This window comes from Myotis myotis, unplaced genomic scaffold, assembly GCF_014108235.1.
Source record: "Myotis myotis isolate mMyoMyo1 unplaced genomic scaffold, mMyoMyo1.p scaffold_m19_p_11, whole genome shotgun sequence".
Taxonomy (NCBI): domain Eukaryota; kingdom Metazoa; phylum Chordata; class Mammalia; order Chiroptera; family Vespertilionidae; genus Myotis; species Myotis myotis.
In genome coordinates, this window is record NW_023416315.1 from 504,939 (window position 1) to 523,992 (window position 19,054).

The 19,054-nt window shown below is 67.4% G+C and overlaps 1 protein-coding gene across 1 annotated transcript in view; it reads left to right on the forward strand.

Moving 5' to 3' along the window:
* ADCY1 (adenylate cyclase 1) overlaps positions 1-18,656 on the forward strand; it is a 34,380-nt gene extending 15,724 nt beyond the window's left edge. Inside the window, exons 8-20 of the mRNA XM_036327192.1 lie at positions 862-1,017; positions 2,954-3,148; positions 3,840-3,937; positions 4,743-4,827; positions 5,414-5,503; positions 5,678-5,934; positions 6,214-6,337; positions 10,367-10,483; positions 11,067-11,213; positions 11,654-11,752; positions 12,957-13,071; positions 13,644-13,768; positions 14,759-18,656. Coding sequence (XP_036183085.1) covers positions 862-1,017; positions 2,954-3,148; positions 3,840-3,937; positions 4,743-4,827; positions 5,414-5,503; positions 5,678-5,934; positions 6,214-6,337; positions 10,367-10,483; positions 11,067-11,213; positions 11,654-11,752; positions 12,957-13,071; positions 13,644-13,768; positions 14,759-15,091 — 1,941 coding nt within the window. The 3' untranslated portion in view covers positions 15,092-18,656. The remainder of the gene's footprint in view (positions 1-861; positions 1,018-2,953; positions 3,149-3,839; positions 3,938-4,742; positions 4,828-5,413; positions 5,504-5,677; positions 5,935-6,213; positions 6,338-10,366; positions 10,484-11,066; positions 11,214-11,653; positions 11,753-12,956; positions 13,072-13,643; positions 13,769-14,758) is intronic.
* Positions 18,657-19,054: the final 398 nt, after the last annotated feature.

A 19,054-nucleotide genomic window follows, 5' to 3' on the forward strand; every position in this document is an offset into this window, starting at 1 on the left:
GCGTGTGTGCGCGCATGTGCGTGTGTGTGCGTGTGTGTGAGTGTGTGTGCATGTGAGTGCGTGTGTGCGTGCGTGTGTGTGCGCGCATGTGCGTGTGTGTGCGTGTGTGTGAGTGTGCATGTGAGTGTGTGTGTGCGCGCGTGTGTGCGCGCATGTGCGTGTGTGCGCGTGTGTGTGAGTGTGTGTGCATGTGAGTGCGTGTGTGCGTGCGTGTGCGTGTGTGTGAGTGTGTGTGCATGTGTGTGTGAGTGTGCATGTGTGTGTGTGTGCGTGCGCGCGCGTGTGCGCGTGTGCGTGCGTGTGTGAGTGTGTGTGCGTGTGCGTGTGTGTGTCGGGGGGAGGCACTCTGATCATCTCTGAGCCCTGGGTCCGTGGTGCCTCCTCCCGGGCCTTCATTGCCTCTTGTGCAAAACAGATTAGAGACACCCTGCAGGGGTCAGGGATGGGGGCACACAGCAGGACGGTGGCCAGCTTATGTGGGCGCTCGAGGCGATGTGGACAGGGTGCAGGGTGACCAGGTCATGTCCAGGGCTCAGGTGAGGGGTGCTGGGCTGAGGAGGGAAGCCTGTGAGGAGCTCTGAGAGGGTGCGTGGGCCCTAGTGCCCTGCTTGATGCCTCCCCATCAGCTGCCCCCATCAGTTGCCCCCCATCAGCTGCCCCCCATCAGCGACCCCCGCATCGGGTTCAGAGGCAGGGGGCGCGTTGGGAGCGTGTGTGGGCCCATCGCCGGCTGGTGCCTGCTGGTCCCCACGTGTCCCCGAGGCCCCGTGTGGACAGGCCTGGCCAGACGCCCGTCCTGCCACAGCCACGCAAGGCGAGGGTCAGGCGGCTGCTCACGCCGTCCCGGCCGCTGTCGCACAGATCTTCCCGGGGCTGATCCTCTCGGACATCAAGCCGGCGAAGAGGATGAAGTTCAAGACGGTGTGCTACCTGCTGGTGCAGCTCATGCAGTGCCGCAAGATGTTCAAGGCCGAGATCCCCTTCTCCAACGTCATGACCTGCGAGGACGACGACAAGGTAGCCCCCCCCCCCCCCCCCGCAGCTCGGACGGGCTGGCTCGGTCTCGGCTGACGTGCTTTCCTGCAGGAATGTTTGTTTAGCCGGCACTTCTCTCTGCAGCCCGGCATTCCGCCCATTTATCTGTAAATTCACGCGTGAGAGCCCCGTTGCTGTCTGACTGCCTCAGACACGCACCTGTCAGGTGTCTCGCTTGATCCAGAGTCTCAGGCCTCCTGTCCCTGCCCTCGGGCCTCTGCCCGGTTACCCCGTCCCTGGGAGGTGGGGGTGAGGGGCGTCTCTGGCTGTGCCCTCCTACGTGTGTGGGTCCGGCTCTTCTGGCCTCTGCTGGCCTCGGGGGCAGGGTCCTGGGGGGGAGCCTGGAGCTCAGTGGGGCATCCTGTGTCCACTCTAACGGCACGTGCCTCATGTCTGTGACTCTGGCCCGAGACCCCAGCCCCTCCGGGGACCCCAGTCCTCTGGGCAGGGGGGCTGCGTCCTGGCAGCCGAGTGAGGTCTGGCCCCACCACACCGAGAGCAGCCTGCGTGTCCCCCCACCTCCCCCGTCCTCGCCTGCAGCCCCGGGAGCACCTGGCCGCTCCGTCGGGGTGACCGGTCTGCCTGCTCACCAGGGACCCGCCTCCTGCCGCCCGAGACTGTGTCCTCCTCTCACGCCGCCTCCGCCTCTCGGTTCCGTGCCTTTAAGAGGCATCGATCCCCAGAGGTTCGCAGGCTCCTCAGAGAGTGAAGGTCCGGGGCTCTCACGGGCCGCCGGTGGCCTCGGGTCTGGTGTGGGTTTGGCCGGGAGCCCGTGTCCGTGGGAACTGGATCTGGAGGCTCCCTAAGTGCCCTGCGGTCAGGGGTCAGGAGGGCGGCCTTCCCCGCTGCCGGCCGGTACCAGTGGGAGACTGTGGGTGTCGTCTTCTTTAGCCCGTTAGTGGGGGGGGGGGGCGCATCGACGCTGAAATGTCCCAGCGGCCCCGCTCCCTGACACGGGTGTGCCCTGTGCTTCTGGTGACAGCTCGCCGAGTTCTGGGTTCGTGTTGTGAAGGATTCTTTTCGCATCTGACTGAGGGGGGAGGGCCGGCAGCTGTCCGTGTTCGCGGTTCGTCTGGTTGATCGGGCGTTATAACATGAATCGGGGCGCGCGCCCTCCTCGCCTGTTTCCTGGAAGAGGCTGTGGGGTCGGGGTTCGTGCTCCTTCTCCTCGGAGCCGTGGGCCGGGCATTGCATTTGGGGATTGGAAACGACGACTTCGATTTCTGAGGAATTCCAGGCCCTCGGTCGGCCAGCTGCGGCTCGCGAGCCACTTGCGGCTCTTTGGCCCCTTGAGTGCGGCTCTTCCAGAAAATACCGACGTCTGCGCATAGGCCACGAAGTTTCAGTCACACTGTACGTGCGCCCGCACGTGGTATTTTGTGGAAGAGCCACACTCCAGGGGCCAAAGAGCCGCAGCTGGCCGACCGCTGTTCCAGGCGGCTCGGATGCCCCCGGTGGAGACGGCGGAGCTTGTGTCCCGAGGGGGGGCTCAGGCTGCGGTGTCGGTGGATGAGCACCTCGCTCAGGCCGTTCTGATCCCCTCTCCCGGTCGGTCGGGGGTCTCACAGGACAGTCCCCTCCTGGACTTGTCGGTGTCTTTCTCTCTGTCGCACTTGCTGGAGATTCGTCGATTTTGTTGCTATTTTCGAAGAACCAGCGTGTGTCGTTGCCCTGTCCTGGGCACTGTCCCCGGTGGCACTTGGGGTCCTGCCGCCCTCCTCCCGGCCGCCCCACAGTCGCCGTGTGACCCCGTCACCGATGCCAGGACTCCCCGGGGGCGTCACGGCCGGCAGGTGGCGGAGCCGCGACCCCTCTCAGGTCCGCACGCGCCCGGACGCGGGGCCGGGGCAGGTGGGCGTGAGGCGCCTCCGTCTGTGGGTGGGCGTTTGACGACGGCCTTGCTCCCCGCCGCCCGCAGCGCAGGGCCTTGCGAACGGCCTCGGAGAAGGGCAGGAACCGGCTGTCCTTCTCGACCAACGCCGCCCACACCGCGCCCGGCACCCGCGTCAACAGGTACATTGGCCGCCTCCTGGAGGCCCGGCAGACGGAGCTGGAGATGGCGGACCTGCACCTGCTCACCCTCAAGTACAAGCAGGCGGAGCGCGAGCGGAAGGTGGGTGCCGGGCTCGGGGCGGCCGGAGCCGGGGCCCTGGGACTCGGCCACGTGCACACCCCCCTCCCCCGTCCCTGCGGGCGGATGCTGTTCTTTCTTCCCCTTTTCTTTTAAATCCTCACCCAGGATGCTTTCCCCATCGACTTAAAAAAATATATTTTCCTATTGGTTTCGGAGAGGAAGGGAGAGGGGGAGAAACATCAAAGATGAGAGAGAATCATGGATCAGCTGCCTCCTGCACGGCCCCTACGGGGATGGAGCCCGCAATCCGGGGCTGTGCTCTGACCAGGAATCGAACTCTGACCTCCTGGTTCATAGGTCGATGCTCAACTACTGAGCCACACAGGCCTGGCGCCATTGATTTTTTTTTTTTTTTTTTGAGAGAATGGAAGCTAGGGTGGGAGGGCAGGGGGGAGAGAGAGAGAGAGAGAGAGAGAGAGAGAGAGAGAGAGAGAGAGAGATACAGCAGTTGGTTGCCTCCTGCATGTGCCCCGAACGGGGCCGGGGATCGAATGTGCAACCCAGGCATATGCCCTTGATGGGAATCGAACCCGAGACCCTTGGTGCTCCGGCCGATGCTCTGACACTGGCCCACGCTGGCCAGGGCAGTGCTGCTGTGGACGCCACAGTGGCCGGGCGTCCCGGTGGCTCCCACGGTCGGGGCAGCAGCCTGACGGGGCTCTGTCCGCAGTACCAGCAGCTCCCGGACGAGTCCTTCACCAGCGCCGTGGTGCTCGCCCTGGTCCTGGCCGCCCTGTTTGGCCTCGTCTACCTTCTCATCATCCCCCAGTGAGTGCGGCTCCGGGTGGGCGTGGGGGGCGAGGGCCGGGGTTCCTTTCTCTTTAAGCTCATCCTGCCCCCCGCTGGGGACGCACACGCCACACACACGCCCTCGGCCCACGGCCGGCCGGCTGCTCACGCTCAGGGCCGACGCTGCACGGCCGGGGGGCTGCTCACGCTCAGGGTCGACGCTGCACGGCCGGGCGGCTGCTCACGCTCAGGGGCCGACGCTGCACGGCCGGGCGGCTGCTCACGCTCGGGGCCGACGCTGCACGGCCGGGGGGCTGCTCACCCTCGGGGTCGACGTTGCGTTTGTAACGGAGACGCCAGTGGTCTCAGTCCCGCCCCCGCCATTGCCTCAGCTTCGAAGGAGAAACCAGAAACGCCGAAGGGACAGTGGCCTCTGGGAAGGGTTTTAATAACCTGTGTCACGTGACCCAGCGAGGACGACCCAGGAAACCTCCCCGTTTCCCTCACACACAGCGTCTCCTAGTGGAACGTCCGCGTGGAGCCCTCTGAGTTTCCAGGGAGCACCCGCTGGGCGCACCTGGAGGCCTCACCTGGGGCTCAGGCGGGTCCCAGACGGAGCCCAGCAGCCCAGTCCGCACAGCGCCCCTCCCCCTTCCTCTGCACACTCAGGGTTGGGAGGCTCTGGGGGAGGAGTGGGGGGTCCTAGGGCCCTGCCCTGGACGGGAGCCAGAGATGCTGCTGCTTCCGGGGGCGGAGGGACGGGGGGCTGGAGGGGCCGATGCCCAGGCACCTCTGGGGCACACCCACCAGGCCCAGCCCGAGTGACCAGGCGCCTCTGTCCTAGGAGCGTGGCCGTCCTGCTCCTGCTGGTGTTTTGCATCTGCTTCCTGGTGGCCTGTGTCCTGTACCTGCATATCACCCGGGTCCAGGTATGTGCCCTGTCCCCGTGCCTCACCCGGTCCAGGTGTGTGTGTGCGTACCTGGACAGGTAAGAACTCTGACTTTTTAAAAAACTCTTACTTTTATCCATAAAATTGTTGAATATTGAAAAATGAATGAGAATAGATTTAAGATAAAATGTTTAACTTAGTAAAAATTATACAGAACCTGCCTGAAGAAAACGGTAAGACTTACTTAAGCACAAAGCCCCCGTAAACGGAAATTCTCACCGTCGATGAGCCAGGACCGAACATTATGGAAATGTGAGGCCAGGCTGTTCTCTGGCTCAGTGCCAGTCCCAGTGCGGGGAGGGAGCTGCTCTTTTTAATGGAAAGACACCAGGTTTTCCGGCAAATCTTTCCCCTGGGAGATTAAATATAAGGAAACACAAGAGGCGTGTGCGTGCGTGTGTGTGTGTGTGTGTGTGTGTGTGTGTGTGTGAGGAGTGGGCGGGGCCCAGCCGGCGACATGGCCACGGAGGCCCCTGCGGAGGCCACGGCCCTGTCCACGTGGGGAGGTGCTCCCGGACGGGCCCCCTGGAGTGGGAGACGCCGGTGACCACGGCCCCTCGTGCAGTGCCTCCCGGGCTGCCTGACCATCCGGATCCGCACCGCCCTGTGCACCTTCATCGTCGTCCTGATCTACGCAGTGGCCCAAGGCTGTGTGGTGAGGGCCGGCGCTGTAGGGCGGACACAGGGAGGAGAGGGCCGGTGGGGAGCCCCAGGGGCCAGACGGGAGGGGAGGGAGAGGGGAGGGAGCCGTGGAGGGGGCGGAGCTGGGGCTGAGGGGCAGCTGCGTGTGGGGAGTGAGCCCCCCTTCGTGCCCTCCGTGCCCCTCCAGGTGGGCTGCCTGCCCTGGGCCTGGAGCTCCGGCCCCAACGGGTCCCTGGTGGTGCTGCCGCCCGGCGGCCTGGACGCCGTGCTGCCCGCCCCGCCCTGCGAGTCCGCGCCCCAGGCCCTGCTCTGCGGCCTGGTGGGCACCCTCCCGCTCGCCCTCTTCCTGCGGGTCTCCTCCTTGCCCAAAGTGGTCCTGCTGTGCGTGCTCAGCGCGTCCTACATCCTGGTCCTGGAGCTCAGCGGCTACACCAGGGCCGTGGGGTAGGTGTGCCTCGCGCGCGGGACAGGCGGGCGGCGCGAGGTCCGTGTTCACGGCCGCGGGTGCTGCTTGCTGGTCGGTGCTTCTCCACCCGCCCCCGCCCCCAGGTCTGGGAAGGCCTTGGTCCCGGGGACCCGCGGGTCAGCCCGGGTCAGCTCCGGGGATACGTGCTCAGCCCGGGGGTGCCCGTGGGCGTTGAGACTGAGGGGCGCTCTGTGGACACGGCTCATGTTCGATGCCAAAGTCTGGGCACTGACGGGGTTTCCTCCTCCTCGGACCAGGGGCACCACGTCTGGGCGCAGCTTCGAGCCCGTCCTGGCCGTCCTGCTGTTCTCCTGCACGCTGGCCCTGCACGCCCGGCAGGTGGACGTCAAGCTGCGGCTGGACTACCTCTGGGCCTCGCAGGCAAGATGGGCCCTTCCTGCTCCCCGGGCGGGGGGGGAGGGGCAGAGGAGCCCCTTGGGAGCGGGCGTCAGGTGGGCGGTCCTGGCTGGATGCTGGCCGGCTGTGAGGGTGGACACAGCCCAGTGTGGGGCGTGGGGCCGGGGCCGGGGCCCGAGGGGAGGCAGCACCGCAGGGCTAGAGGGACGGCTCCACGAGCCCCATCTGGGGTCAGAGTTTACTGGCTGGTGAGTAGTGAGCTCCCCGTCCCCTTAGGCATTCCAGCCACCACTGGTCTCCTTTCTGCCCCTGAGGGTTTGCCCATTCGTTTGTTCTCCAACCTGCATGCTGAGTTCTGGCTGTTCTCAGCAAACCCACCCGTGTGAGGCCTGACCCTGAGCCAGGCCTGTGGGGAGGCCGCGGACTGTAAGGCCTTGGCCCAGCCCTGAGCTCACGCCACACAGGGAAGCCGGGCTCTAGGCAGGCGGGCCCGTGGGGCAGGGATGCCCGTTCCCACTGCCGACGGGGAGCCGGGCCAGATCCCAGAACCCGGGACAGGGCGGCCACCGACGGAATTCACAGCCTTGGCCACAGGACGGGCAGCCTCGGTGACTGTGCCGGGAGGGACTCGGCTGGCTCCCGCTGGTTCCCGCTGGCTCCCGCTGGCTCCTGCTCCCGCTGGCTGTGCCAACAGGAAATGGGTGGCGAGGGGGCCTGTTGGTGGGTCCTGGGGTGGGAGCAGGCGCCAGCACACACCTGGCCCTGCGCAGACCTGGCCGCGGCAGTTGAAAGCCCGCAGGTGAGGGAGCGGCCTCGGTGGGCGTGCTGCCCGCGTGGTCCGCTCTCCATGGGGCCCAGCTGCTGGCCCCCGAGACGCGTCGCTCCGCCCCCAGCCCCTCTGGGTCCTTGAGCTGAAGAGCTGCCCAGAGCGGGAAGAGCCGATGGGGTGAGGCAGGGCGACCCGCCCGCCGGGCATGTGGGCCCCACCCGGGCTCCGGCTTGTGCCCAGGCCTGCGGAGCGGGACCGGGGCCCTGGCGAGGGATCTCCATCTGGGGACCCCCAGGGGGACCCCCAGGCAGGTGCTGTCTGTCGCCTGGGCTGGGAAGGGCTTTTCCTGGGGTTGGTGCCCCTTTCAGTGCCAGTAAACACCCGTCTTGGGTCCCCCACCGGTGAGGCCCTCGTCCCCGAGAGGCGAGCCCCAGGGGTTCCGTGCGCAGACCCGGGGGCGCCGTGCTGCAGGGACACGTGGGAGAAGCGCCCGCACTGCCCGGGACCCAGCGGAGCGAGGACGCTGCCGGACGGCGTGTTGTCCTCGGACAGTTACTGTTGTGCGGCCGTCAGCGCCTCCAGCCTCTGCCCGGGGGCCAGGCGAGGGCCCGGCTGACACTCACGGAGCCCAGCTCCCTCTCCGCCGCCGCCTCCGGAGGGAACGCTCTTGCTCGGGCGGCTTCCTCTCGGACTCAGTAGGGAATCCTGGGGCAGCACTGGTTCCCAAGAAAATAAAACGGCCGATGGCTCTACCTGGGCTTGTGCCGAGGCCCTCCTGGCCACACCTGGGGTCGGGCGGTACCTTCTCGAGCTGCCGCCTCATCAGCAACGTGGCCGGGCAGCGGGGACGTCACCACGGCCGCAGCTCACCTTCTCGCAAGGAGTTTCCCCTCCTCAGAGCCCATCCGAGCGCCCGCGGGCCGCCCTGGGGCACCGAGGAGGAGGACCAGGTGGCGGGACACAGGCCTGCGCTGCCTGACAGTGGACCTGACGCCGGGACGACTGTGAGTCACAGCAGGTGGGAGTGCCCACAGCCTGGAGACGCCGGGCAGACGGGCGCGTCCCAGCCCGAGTGGACACGGGACAGCGAGAGACTCCGTCACGCTCCTTGGAACAGCGCACGACTTTCAAAATTGATTTTATAGGGAGAGGGAGGGAGAGGGAGAAACATCCATGATGAGGGAGAATCATGGATCGGCTGCCTCCTGCACATCCCCCACGGGATGGAGCCCGCCACCCAGGCCTGTGCCCTGACCGGAATCGAACCCTGACCTCCTGGTTCACAGGTTGACGTTCAGCCACTGAGCCGCGCCGGCCGGGCTCACAGGGCCCGATTTAAACGGGTGAACTGTGTGTGTAGAATTTTCCGTGCACTGTTTTCGGATGGCGTGGACTGCGTGGCGCCGGAACCCGGCTGAGGAACGGCGGGGGCCAGGGGGCGACTGGGCGGCTTCTGCTCCTCGGCTACGAAGACGGACACTCACCACGTCGGCGGCAACGTCTGCACCTGCGGCCGCATTAAAGCGAGACGAGGGGGGACGACAGCAGGTCCGATCGCTTGGAAATCCGATGAGCTGTAAACGGGTAGAAACAAACGGAACTCGGAACCAAAGCGGCTCCTCAGAAGGCGCTGAAGCGAGATTGAAAGCAAGTGAGAGCCCCTCCGGCCGCAGCGTTTTCCCCGAAATATCGTCGGTGTTGAGGGTTGTGTTCGGAGAGCAAGCCTCTGTGCCATCAATAAATATGCGACATGTCATTTAAAGACCTTCCTCTCCACCCCTCCTTCCAGCACCTTCCGTGTGTCAGTGCGCACGGGCGGACGGGGTCAGCGGTGCCGTCTCAGGCGGGCTCCCCCTGGCTCTCTCTCCGCGTAGAGGCCCCGCCGGGCGCAGGTCCCTCGGCTGAGCTGGGTCTCATGGCTGCCGGGCTCCTCTCCTCGCCTGCGGCCTGTCCACCTGCTTTGAGGAGCGGGAGGAGGCCCCAGTTGGCAACTGCTGACGATGCACGGCTCCTGGGACCTTGCCCGGCTGTTTTCCCAGAAAACCCCCGGCAGGAGCGGGGGCCCCCGGCCCCTCATCCCTGCCTCGCGGTGCCCGGTGCCCCCGTGGGAATCGCCGCGTCTCGCTTTCAGTTGCAGAATCGCCTCGTGAACTGTGCTGCCAGCCAGCTGGATGGCTCTGACGCCGCCACGGAGGGGACGCTCCAGCTCACGGGGCAGCACGTGCCCTCCGACCCCTCGACACGCAGGACTGGCCTTTGAAAACGGGCATTTCACTCCCCGTGGACGGAGAGGAGGCTGGAGCCGGCGCCTGGCAGGTGCCACCAGCCAAGGCTCCTGAGGCCAGGCCCCGGCCACTGAGGCGCCGTGTGTGGCGTGACCACGTTCAGGAGCGCGGTGCCCGAGGACGCCGCACACGGGAGGTGCCGCGAGCTGAGCTGCTCTCGCGTGGGGCTCTGCCAGGCGGGAAGCCGGGCGAGTGACCCACAGATCCGGTGGCACCCGTGCCCATGGGTGGAGCCCACCACTGGCTGCCGTCGCGTGGCCAGTGGCGCCTGGAGCCCTCCCGTGGCCGAGGGTGGGCCCCGGAGCTCAGGGCCACCCGCTGGGGCTCAGCAGCCCCCGTCGGACCTCTCTGGTCCCTCAGCTGTGTGGGCGCTGGGTCCGCCCGTCTGGTCCCACAGCCTCTGCCGTCTCCGTGGCCCGCGAGGAGGCGGCGGGATTCCTGAGGAAGCGGGTTTGAGCGTGAGCGAGGCGGCGGCACCGCAGGCCGGGGTCCGTGTGGCCTGAGGGGCTTGTGCTGTGGACGGGGCTCTGCGGACGCCGGGCCCACCGCTGCCCGGAAACAGGCAGAGCCTCCGCGCTCTGTCCTGACAGTTCGGCAGGTCCGGGCGGCTCACCCAGAAGCCGTGGGTCCAGCCCCGCTGCCCGGGGACGGGCCTGGGGGCCCTTGGCGCTCGGGGCGCCCGGGTGACGGGACAGAGCGTGCTCGGGGCCTCAGTGAAGGGGCAGCGCAGGCGGCTCACGGGTCTCGTTAAGGGCGAGGCGGGTGGTGTTCGCGTGGATGTGACTGTGGGGGCCACCGCCGTGGGGAGCGGGGGCTCAGCACAGACAGGCTGAGGGGTTCAGCTCCGGGCAGGTGGCCGGGCAGAGGGAACCTCGAAAGGGGAGGCTGCAGGGGGGCTGGGAGCTCCTGTGGGGGACACAGCAGGTCTGACGCCAGGGGCGGGGGGCCCGGCGGGAGGAGGTGGGCGCGGGCGCTGGGCGCTGAGGCCTGACCCCGCAGGCGGAGGAGGAGCGGGACGACATGGAGCGGGTGAAGCTGGACAACAGGAGGATCCTCTTCAACCTGCTGCCGGCGCACGTGGCGCAGCACTTCCTGCTCTCCAACCCCCGCAACATGGTGAGCCGCCGCCCTGAGCCCTCAGCCCTGAGCCCCGAGCCCCGAGGCCGAGGGGCCGCAGGTGGGGGCCCGGGCCCAGCTGAGGTCCCACCCAGTGGCCCTCCCACTCCCTGTCCTCTCACAGTCTCACCGAGGTCGGGGTCCCCTCTGCCGGCCCCAAGGGCAGGGAGGGTGTGGCCATCAGGAGGCTCCTGGGGGGGACGAGGCGCCCGGAAGTGCCCCCCTTTGGTTCTGGGAGAGAGCACGGTGCCCGTGTCCCGTGAGGAGGGACGGGGCCTCCGTGGCCGGTGTGAGCGCCGTGGGCTGGTCACGACTTCCTGTGGCCGTGGGAGCTGCACGCTGGGCTGACAGAGGCCGAGCCCAGAGCGAAGGGCTGGCCAGCCGTCATCCGCACAAGCCCCAGGCCAGCCTGGCCGCTTGGCCGCAGGGCTCCCCGGGCTCCTGCCGTCCTGCCCGCCCCCCCCCCACCAGGAGCCAGGAGGCTCTGCACTGGCTGTGAGCTGACCAGTGGGGGGACCCGGCCCCCTCAAGCCCCTTCCACAGCAGGGCCCCGGCCCCCGCTGACCCGACCTCCGACCCCCAGGACCTGTACTACCAGTCGTACGCCCAGGTGGGTGTCATGTTTGCGTCCATCCCCAACTTCAACGACTTCTACATCGAGCTGGACGGCAACAACATGGGGGTGGAGTGCCTGCGGCTGCTCAACGAGATCATCGCCGACTTCGACGAGGTGAGGGCGCCCGCGGCCAGGCCGGGCAGGCGAGAGGAGTGTCCTCCCGGCGGGTGTGTCTCGAGGGACCGGGTAGAGGCACAGGGTCTGTCTCTGTGGGTCCAGATGGTGCGGGGGCAGGCCGCCGGCGGGCAGGGGGCGGTGAGGCCGGTGCTGCGTCCGCCCGTCTGGTCAGCGCCGGGCGCGGGCTGGGCCGCACCTGCAGGTGGGGCAGCGGCCGCCTCCGGCCAGCATCCTGGTCCCTCCCGTGGCCCCGCCCGCCCAGAGGCTGTGAGCTGAGGCACATTCTCCGCCCCGGCTCCTCCTTCTAAGGCCTCTGTGGCCCTCGGGCGGCATCTCAGCTCGGCCGACCTTGGTGCTCCCCGACGTGCTCGCGGCTCAGCGCTCAGCGGCGGCTTGTCTGCCGTGTAAGGTGACGTGTGAGTTCTGTTTCCCACAAGCTACTGGACAAGGACTTCTACCAGGACCTGGAGAAGATCAAGACCATCGGCAGCACCTACATGGCCGCGGGGGGACTGGCGCCCACAGCCGGGGCCAAGGTGGGTGGTCCGGGAGCCCCGCCCCCGCTGCCCTGGGCCCCATGGCTCCTCCCCCCGTGGGCCTCGTCCGTGGGCCTCGTCTGCCCTCCGCCCAGGATCAGGGTCAGCGACCGGCTCTCTCCAGACACGGCCTCCTGCGGGGAGTCGGCCCAGAGGCCCGTCCCGAGCGTCCCCGGCCCAGGGCAGAGCTGAAAGTCCACAGGTTGTCCCCCTCCCTCCCCAAAAGGCAGGAAAAGAGGAAGAAGAACAACAGAATGCAGCGAGTGGAGAACAGATGCGGATCTGGCAGACGCTGGTCCACCTGCACCAGTAACCCCACATTTGTTTACGTTATTGTTAATCCTCCCGGGGATATTTCCCATTGATCGTTAGCGGGTGTGGGAGGGAGAGGGAGACACAGGAGGAGAACGTGGGTGTGAGAGAAACACCGACTGGTTGCCTCCCGATCCGCACGCCCCGACCAGGGCCAGGGATGGAGCCTGCAACCGAGGGGCGTGCCCTTGACCAGAATCGAACCCAGGACCCTTGTGTCCGTGGGCCGACGCTCTGTCCACTGAGCCAGACCGGCCGGGGCCCAGCGATCCCTCTAATGGGAACGGTAAACACACCAAGTAGAAGACGGACGGACGGACAGAGTGGCTTATAAAAGAGACACACTAGGTTTTCCACAAGAAACACACTTTAAAGAAGTATCAAGGCACACGGAGATACATTAAAAACGGAAGGAGGTGGAAAGGTACACCGTGGTGCGGGAATAAAAAATGCAAGCAGCTGCCTCAGTTTCAGACAAGCAGACGTCAAAAGCCACCAGACAGAGAGAAAGTCATTGGGTAGCGATGAGGGCGTCACTCACAGAGACCCACCCCCGAGGAAAGCGGGGGACGCGCCAGGCAGACGCCTGTTACGGTTGGCGGTCAGCGCCCGCAGACCCCCGGGCTGACCTCGGCGCCTCCGTCTCAGGCCCCTACCTGTGCGGTGGGGTGCTGAGCACCCCCAGGGGCTGCAGGTGCCGAAAATCCCTGAAGAAGATGAGCCACTCCCGGGCCACAGAACGGCCCTGCGTGGAGGGCTGCCTGGTGGATGTGGGTCCCCGATCCCACTGGGGCTACAGGCTGGTCCCCGCCCCCGGCAGCTGGCCGGCGGGTGCCCCTGCCCCTCCGCCCTTGTTTCCCCCGAACGTGACGCCCGTGTCCGCCACGTGCAGGCTAAGAGGTGCGTCTCCGCCCACCTGGGCGCGCTGGCCGACTTCGCCCTGGAGATGTTCCATGTGCTGGACGAGATCAACTACCAGTCCTACAACGACTTCGTGCTCCGCGTGGGTAGGTGGCACCGGCCTGCACCCGCCCCAGCGCTGGCGGCGGGCCTCCCCGGGCGGCCGGGCCCCAGGCCTCGAGCGAAGGGGCCCCACCCCCCATCAGGGCGTCCTGAGGCTGTGAACAGCCGCGGGGTCTCATCCAGGAGCCCTGTTCTTTTAAAAAATATATATATTTTTATTGATTCCAGGGAGGAAGGGAAAGGGAGAGAGAAACCTCAATGATAAGAGAGCATCGTTGATCAGCTGCCTCCTGCGCGCCCCCCACTAGGGATCGAGCCCGCACCCTGGGGGTGTGCCCTTGACCGGAATCCAGCTCAGGACCCTTCAGTCCGCAGGCCGAGGCTCCATCCACTGGGCCACACCGGCCGGGCCAGGAGCCCTGTTCTTTCTGGGAAGGGAGCCTGGGGGGCACAGGGTCCCACAGCCCCCCTTGGCAGGACCCCGAAGGGGTGCACCCGTGAGGCGTGGGCCCGGCTTTAGGAAGGGGCGCTGGGCCAGGAGACCTGGGAACCTGCCATCCAGAAGGGGGCGCCGTCCCGGGAAGCGTCCCCCGAGCCCCATGGCTGTGCCTTCCAGGCATCAACGTGGGGCCGGTGGTGGCCGGTGTGATCGGGGCGCGCCGCCCGCAGTACGACATCTGGGGGAACACCGTCAACGTGGCCAGTCGGATGGACAGCACGGGCGTCCCGGGCAGGATCCAGGTCAGTCCCGGCCCCGGCCCCGAGCTGCCGGCCAGGAGGCCAGGAGCAGGGCCGGCCAGCAGCCAGGGCTCCCTGACCAGGGGCCCCGGGAATTTCAGGAATAAGGGTGTCACCTTCCTGTAGGTGGTGTGGGTGCTGGTCCTCCTGTCCTCACGCAGGCCGGCCGCCCGGGGCCCAGCTCCCAGCACGCGGGCCGGCCGCGTTGCTGTGTGTCTCAGGAGCCACAACAGGACATGGTGGGCAGACAGGGCCCTATGGAGAGGCACTTACTGTCCAGCGAGGGGTTGGCGTGCGGGCTGGGCTGGCGGGACCCACGTGCCCAGGGACGCAGGAGCCTGGCTCTGGGTAGACAGTAGATGCCGGTGGGGGGGCACCCCGGGGCGGGGTTGGGGGGGAGCGGGGCGGGGGCGGGGGGAGGGGGGGACCCTCCGGCGTGAGGAAGGAGGCAGCAGACAGTCCCGTCTTCTACGGTTTACGGAACTTTATGATAAAGAGCTTCCTTGTTTTTTTACCATTTTTCTAATTTTGTGACGGGAGTTCTTTTGGCTGAAATGCCGGCTGGGAGCCTGAGGTTCAGGGCACTCGAGTCATGTCCTGTTTCCTTGGGGGTCGGCCCAGCTCCCTCTGCACCGGTGACCCCACACCTACATCAGGGGTCCCTGGATGTTGATTTGCCCTCAGGCACTGAGGGTTCTGAGGCAACGGGCGACAGGACAGCCTGGTGTGGCTCCCGCTGGGCTCTGCCCTCCCCCCTCCTACTGAGCTGGTTCCTGCCCGTCCCCCGACCCAGAGACGTCCCGGTCACTGGGCCGAGAGCCCCGGCCGGGCAGCCCGTCATGCTCTGTCCCAGGCTTCCCCCCTCCCACAGTGCCCGGTCCACGTGGGGCCCTCCAGTGCCTGCTCCCCCTCCGTCCTCCCCGGGAGGGGCCAGCGTGGCCATGGGGGGAGCAGAGGCCTGGAGCCGCCTGAGGTCACCACCCCTCCCTGCAGGTGACGGAGGAGGTGCAGCGGCTGCTGCGGCCGGGCGGCTACCACTTCCTGTGCCGGGGCAAGGTCAGCGTCAAGGGCAAGGGCGAGATGCTCACCTACTTCCTGGAAGGCAGGACCGACGGAAACTCGCAAACCAGGCCCCCGAACTCGGAACGGAAACTGTGTCCCTACAGGAGAGCCGGCCACCAGACCAGCCTGGCCGCGGGCCGCCCCCCGGCCTCCATGGCCGGCCTCCCCGTGGGAGCCGGGCTGGGGGCGCCGCAGGGCTTGGGGCTCGGCCCCCGGCCCCCAGGCCCACACCCGCCCCCGGGAGCGGCCGGGAAGGAGGCTTAGGTGGGGCGCCGGGCAGAAGGCTCAGGGCCTCGGGCACTCGGTCACTCCGGCAGGAGCAGCCCGGCCAGCAGAGCAGGGCTGGGTCGTCGGCTGGGCTGGGAAGGGGCGCCGTCCAGGCCGGACCCAAAGCAGCTGGGCAGTGACTGGGGGTGGACCCCGCCCGCACGGACTGAGGCCGCCTGGCGGCTGTGACCTGGGCCGGTCGGCCGGCAGGGTGAGCGGTCAGACCTTGGGGACCCGCCAGGTCGCCGAGTGGTCATGAGCCGGCCTGCAGGAGCCGGGGTGGCCCCGAGGGCGGGCGGGGCCAGGCCCAGAGCCGCGGGGCCTTGGATGGACGGTTTGAGGAGAACTGAGGGGCCCGGGCCCACGACCGACCAGCGGAGGGGGCGGCTGCTGGCCTTCAAGAGTCGCCGTCCGTGAGAGCCGGAGCCCGGGCCTGCAGCCACGTCTCTGCGTGTGACACGCGTCCCTCTGTGCGGGCCCCCTGCCGCCCGAAGCCGGGCGCCCTCGCTCTCTGGGCCTCTGGGCCGTGGGTCGGTGGGTCCGACTTTCCGAGTGGCGGCAGACAGTGGCGCCAGGCTGTGCTCGCTGTGAAGACCCGTGAAGACCCGCGACGCCCACAGCCGTGAGCAGCTTCCCGGACAGAAGGCGTTCCTCCGGGAGAACCAGCCCCAGACGCGTGTTTCAGAGTTTACGATCCTGGATCCAGGGGGCTCTGCTGCAGAAGGCGGGACGGTGACGGCGGGTGGGCGCGGGGATGCGGGCCAGGCCGGGCTCCGCAGTGCGCGTGGTGGGCCTCCCTCCTGGGGTCCCGCTGTGTCGGCCAGAGCAGGTGGGGGCAGGTTGGGCCCCGCCGTGGACAGGCTGCCGCACACACGGGCGCTTTGCAGAGGGTCATGGGGTACATACGCTACCTGGGGCTCGCGTGGCCTCATGTCCCCTCAGAGGTGGAGGAGGGTGCAGGGCCATCCCGGGATGAACGGCTGTAGCCCAGGGAGGTGAGGGCACCCCAGCTGCCACCTCCACGAAGCGGTCGTCACCCCACAGCCACAGGCTGAGTTCGGCACCTGCCCCAGTGAGTGGGGGCGGGTGGGCCAGGTGACAGCCCAGCTGGACACACACACCAGATGCCCCGTGAGACCCACCCGTCACCTGTAGGGGCACCTGGTCCACGGAACCACGTGCAAAGCCGGGAACGCTCTGAGCGCACCTCCGCGGCCAGGCCTGGCGGGGGACGGCCCTCCTCCGTTGTGCTCACACGCGTGTTGCCTTACGTGTCTAGCCGTGGACGGTGTTCACGCACAGAGGCTGGACCTTCTGGGGATGCTCAGCTCCCCACAGGGCGCCGGGTGCCGGGCCGCCGTCACCCCCAAAGCGCAGGACAGCCTGAGGCGCCGTGTTTCCAGCGCTCGCACCCCTGCCTGGCGACCCTCCACCCTGTGGCATGACCCCCCGTGTCCCACGTGACCCCGTGTGCCCTGCATGGCCCTCGCATGCCCTGCCGACCTCAGTGGGGCAGCACGCAGCCCGAACTTCCAGACGCTCCCACAGACCCCGGCCCGGCGCCCCCTCTGCCCCCCGGACCCCGCACGGCCCTGCGTGTCCACCAGCCTCCAGGCCCCAGGCCCCGAAGCAATAACTAACCAACACAGAGACGCCTGGGGCCCTGCGCCCACTGCCGACCGGCTCAGGCCCCGCTGGGTTCGCCCGGATTGCGGGCCTGTGGGGCCAACACACAGCCCCCCGCCTCCTGCACACCCCACTTGGGCGGCCCCTCGGTGGCGGCTTCTGGCACCGGGCGGCGAGCAGGGGCCAGCGTGCCATCGGTGGCCTCTGGGCTGCCCTCCGGCTGCGTGGGCTCTGGGCTTGCTCGGTCCCGCCGGCCACACTCACCACGTTTGTGTCCCCGAGAGGAGCACTGTGCATCCGTGGTCCCCACAGCCTCCCGCACGCCCTGCTGTTACCGCCACCCCCCAAGGAACGGGGGGTGGGGGGGCAGCCCCAGGGGCTCCAACCGGACGAGGTTTTCCCTCTGAGTGTCAGGGACTGAGAGGCACAACCCAGACAGCCCCTCACGGCGCTGCGAGCTCACCGCCCACATTGGGGTCCCTCCCGCCCACACTGGGGTCCCCCCGGCTGCACTGGTGTCATCTCACCTGGACCTGTGTCCTCTTGGCTGAGCCCATCTCCTTTAGCGACTGATCCCTCAGGACATAAACGGGTCAGCGGGAGGTCCCTGCCGGGTCTCGGCCTGCCCTGCGGCTCTGCACAGCCTGTCGTCCCCCCAGGAACACTGTCCTTCAGCACAGGGCCAGGCCCTCGGACAACAGACACAGAACGGGGCCCCCAGGCGCCCCCGCACCACACACACCTCTCCAGTGAACTGGACTCCACCCAGCTCCCAACTCCTGGTCAGAGCCACCCAGTGTCCTTGTCACCTGCTGGCGGGTGTAGAAGGTCAGAGGACAGACTCCTGGGACGATGACGGGGTGCGGAGCTGGGGACCCCGAGGGCAGGCGTCCGCCTCCCGACCCCGAGTCCCGGCCTGGCAGCTCAGATCCAGTGCTTCCATCTCCACAGCAGGCCCTTCCTGGGAGTTGGTGTTTGAATGAGGGGTGACCTAGACCCCTGCCCCCCAGAGACCTGTCCAGCCTTGGGCTTCATGCCGCGTGCAGGGGGCGCACAGGGCACTTGGCCTGCGGCAGCCGGAACTTGTCTCTCGCCTCCCACCAGCACCCCCCACGCAGCCCCAGCACGAAGCACACTTCTCAGGGGCCGTCCCCGTCCGTCCGGGAGCCCGAGGGCGCCCCGTGGCCTCCCCCAGCGGGCGCCTCGCTCCCTGCGCCCTCCTGCAGCGGGGAGCGGTGCTGCCTTCATCCCCGTGAAACCGTGACACCCAAGCCATTCGCACGCGGTCGCATGCGTGAAGCCCTGTGAGTGTGACTTTAGTTTGCGTTTGGAGCGCCCAGCATGCACAGCAAGGGGCCGCCCGCCTCGGGCCACCTGCCGGCTGGCCGCAGCGTCCCGACAGGGCGGGCCCGGAGCCTGAGCCAGGGCCCTGCGCCCGCCCGCCTGCCCGCCCACCCCAGCACACGGATCGCACACCACCTCGCACACGCGAAGATGCGGAATGTAACCTCTTAGCGTAGACCCCACGCACTGAGGGAAAGCCGCGCCCACCGCGGGCCCTTCCTCCGGGGCCTGGCTGGGAAGGTCCGTGCCCATCTGTGCCCGCAGGGCTGTCCCCCGCCGGGCTGTCCCCCGCAGGACGCCGAGGCCGGGCCGGGAGCACGCGGACGCGGGCACGGACGGTGACGTCGCCGTCTCCCGGCAGATTTGTATGATCAACACGGGTCTATTTTTATGCCAACTGCACACTGTAGCGGCCAGTCTTTTCCAAGATCGTTACCTTGAGACAAGTCGTTGAACACTTTGTCCTATTTTTATTTGAAAAAACAAGTGAATGGGCTGACATGTTAAATGTGAATGTACGTTTCTTAATCGCAACTTTTCTACCGAGTGTTTGCACTACACTTTCTGGAATCTTAACAAAAGTAAAGGAAGACCTTGCTTGACTAAACCTGTGCCATTTTCATGGGAAACCGGGCGCATGTTCTCAGGACCCGCCCGCGTCGCTGACCTGCAGGGCAGACGTGATTTCCTAACCCCCCCCCCCCCATGACAACAACCACGTGTGGAGCCAGGACGAGACGCTGTGGCCTTAAGGAGCGTGTGTGGACACCCAGGAGCGCGGCTGGATGGCCAGGGCCGGGGACGTCACGTGGGGGGTGAGGAGCTAGACCAGGTGTTGAGGGAGGGTCCTCCATCAGTGGCCTGGCTGGATTGTTGGCTGGAACTGGACTTGGCGGGCCCAGGTCAGGCCCAGGGCGGGCCCAGGAGAAGAGGAGCCTGACCGCGGTGAGTGGTGAGGTGGGGTTTGTCCCAGCCACAGTGACCGGGACA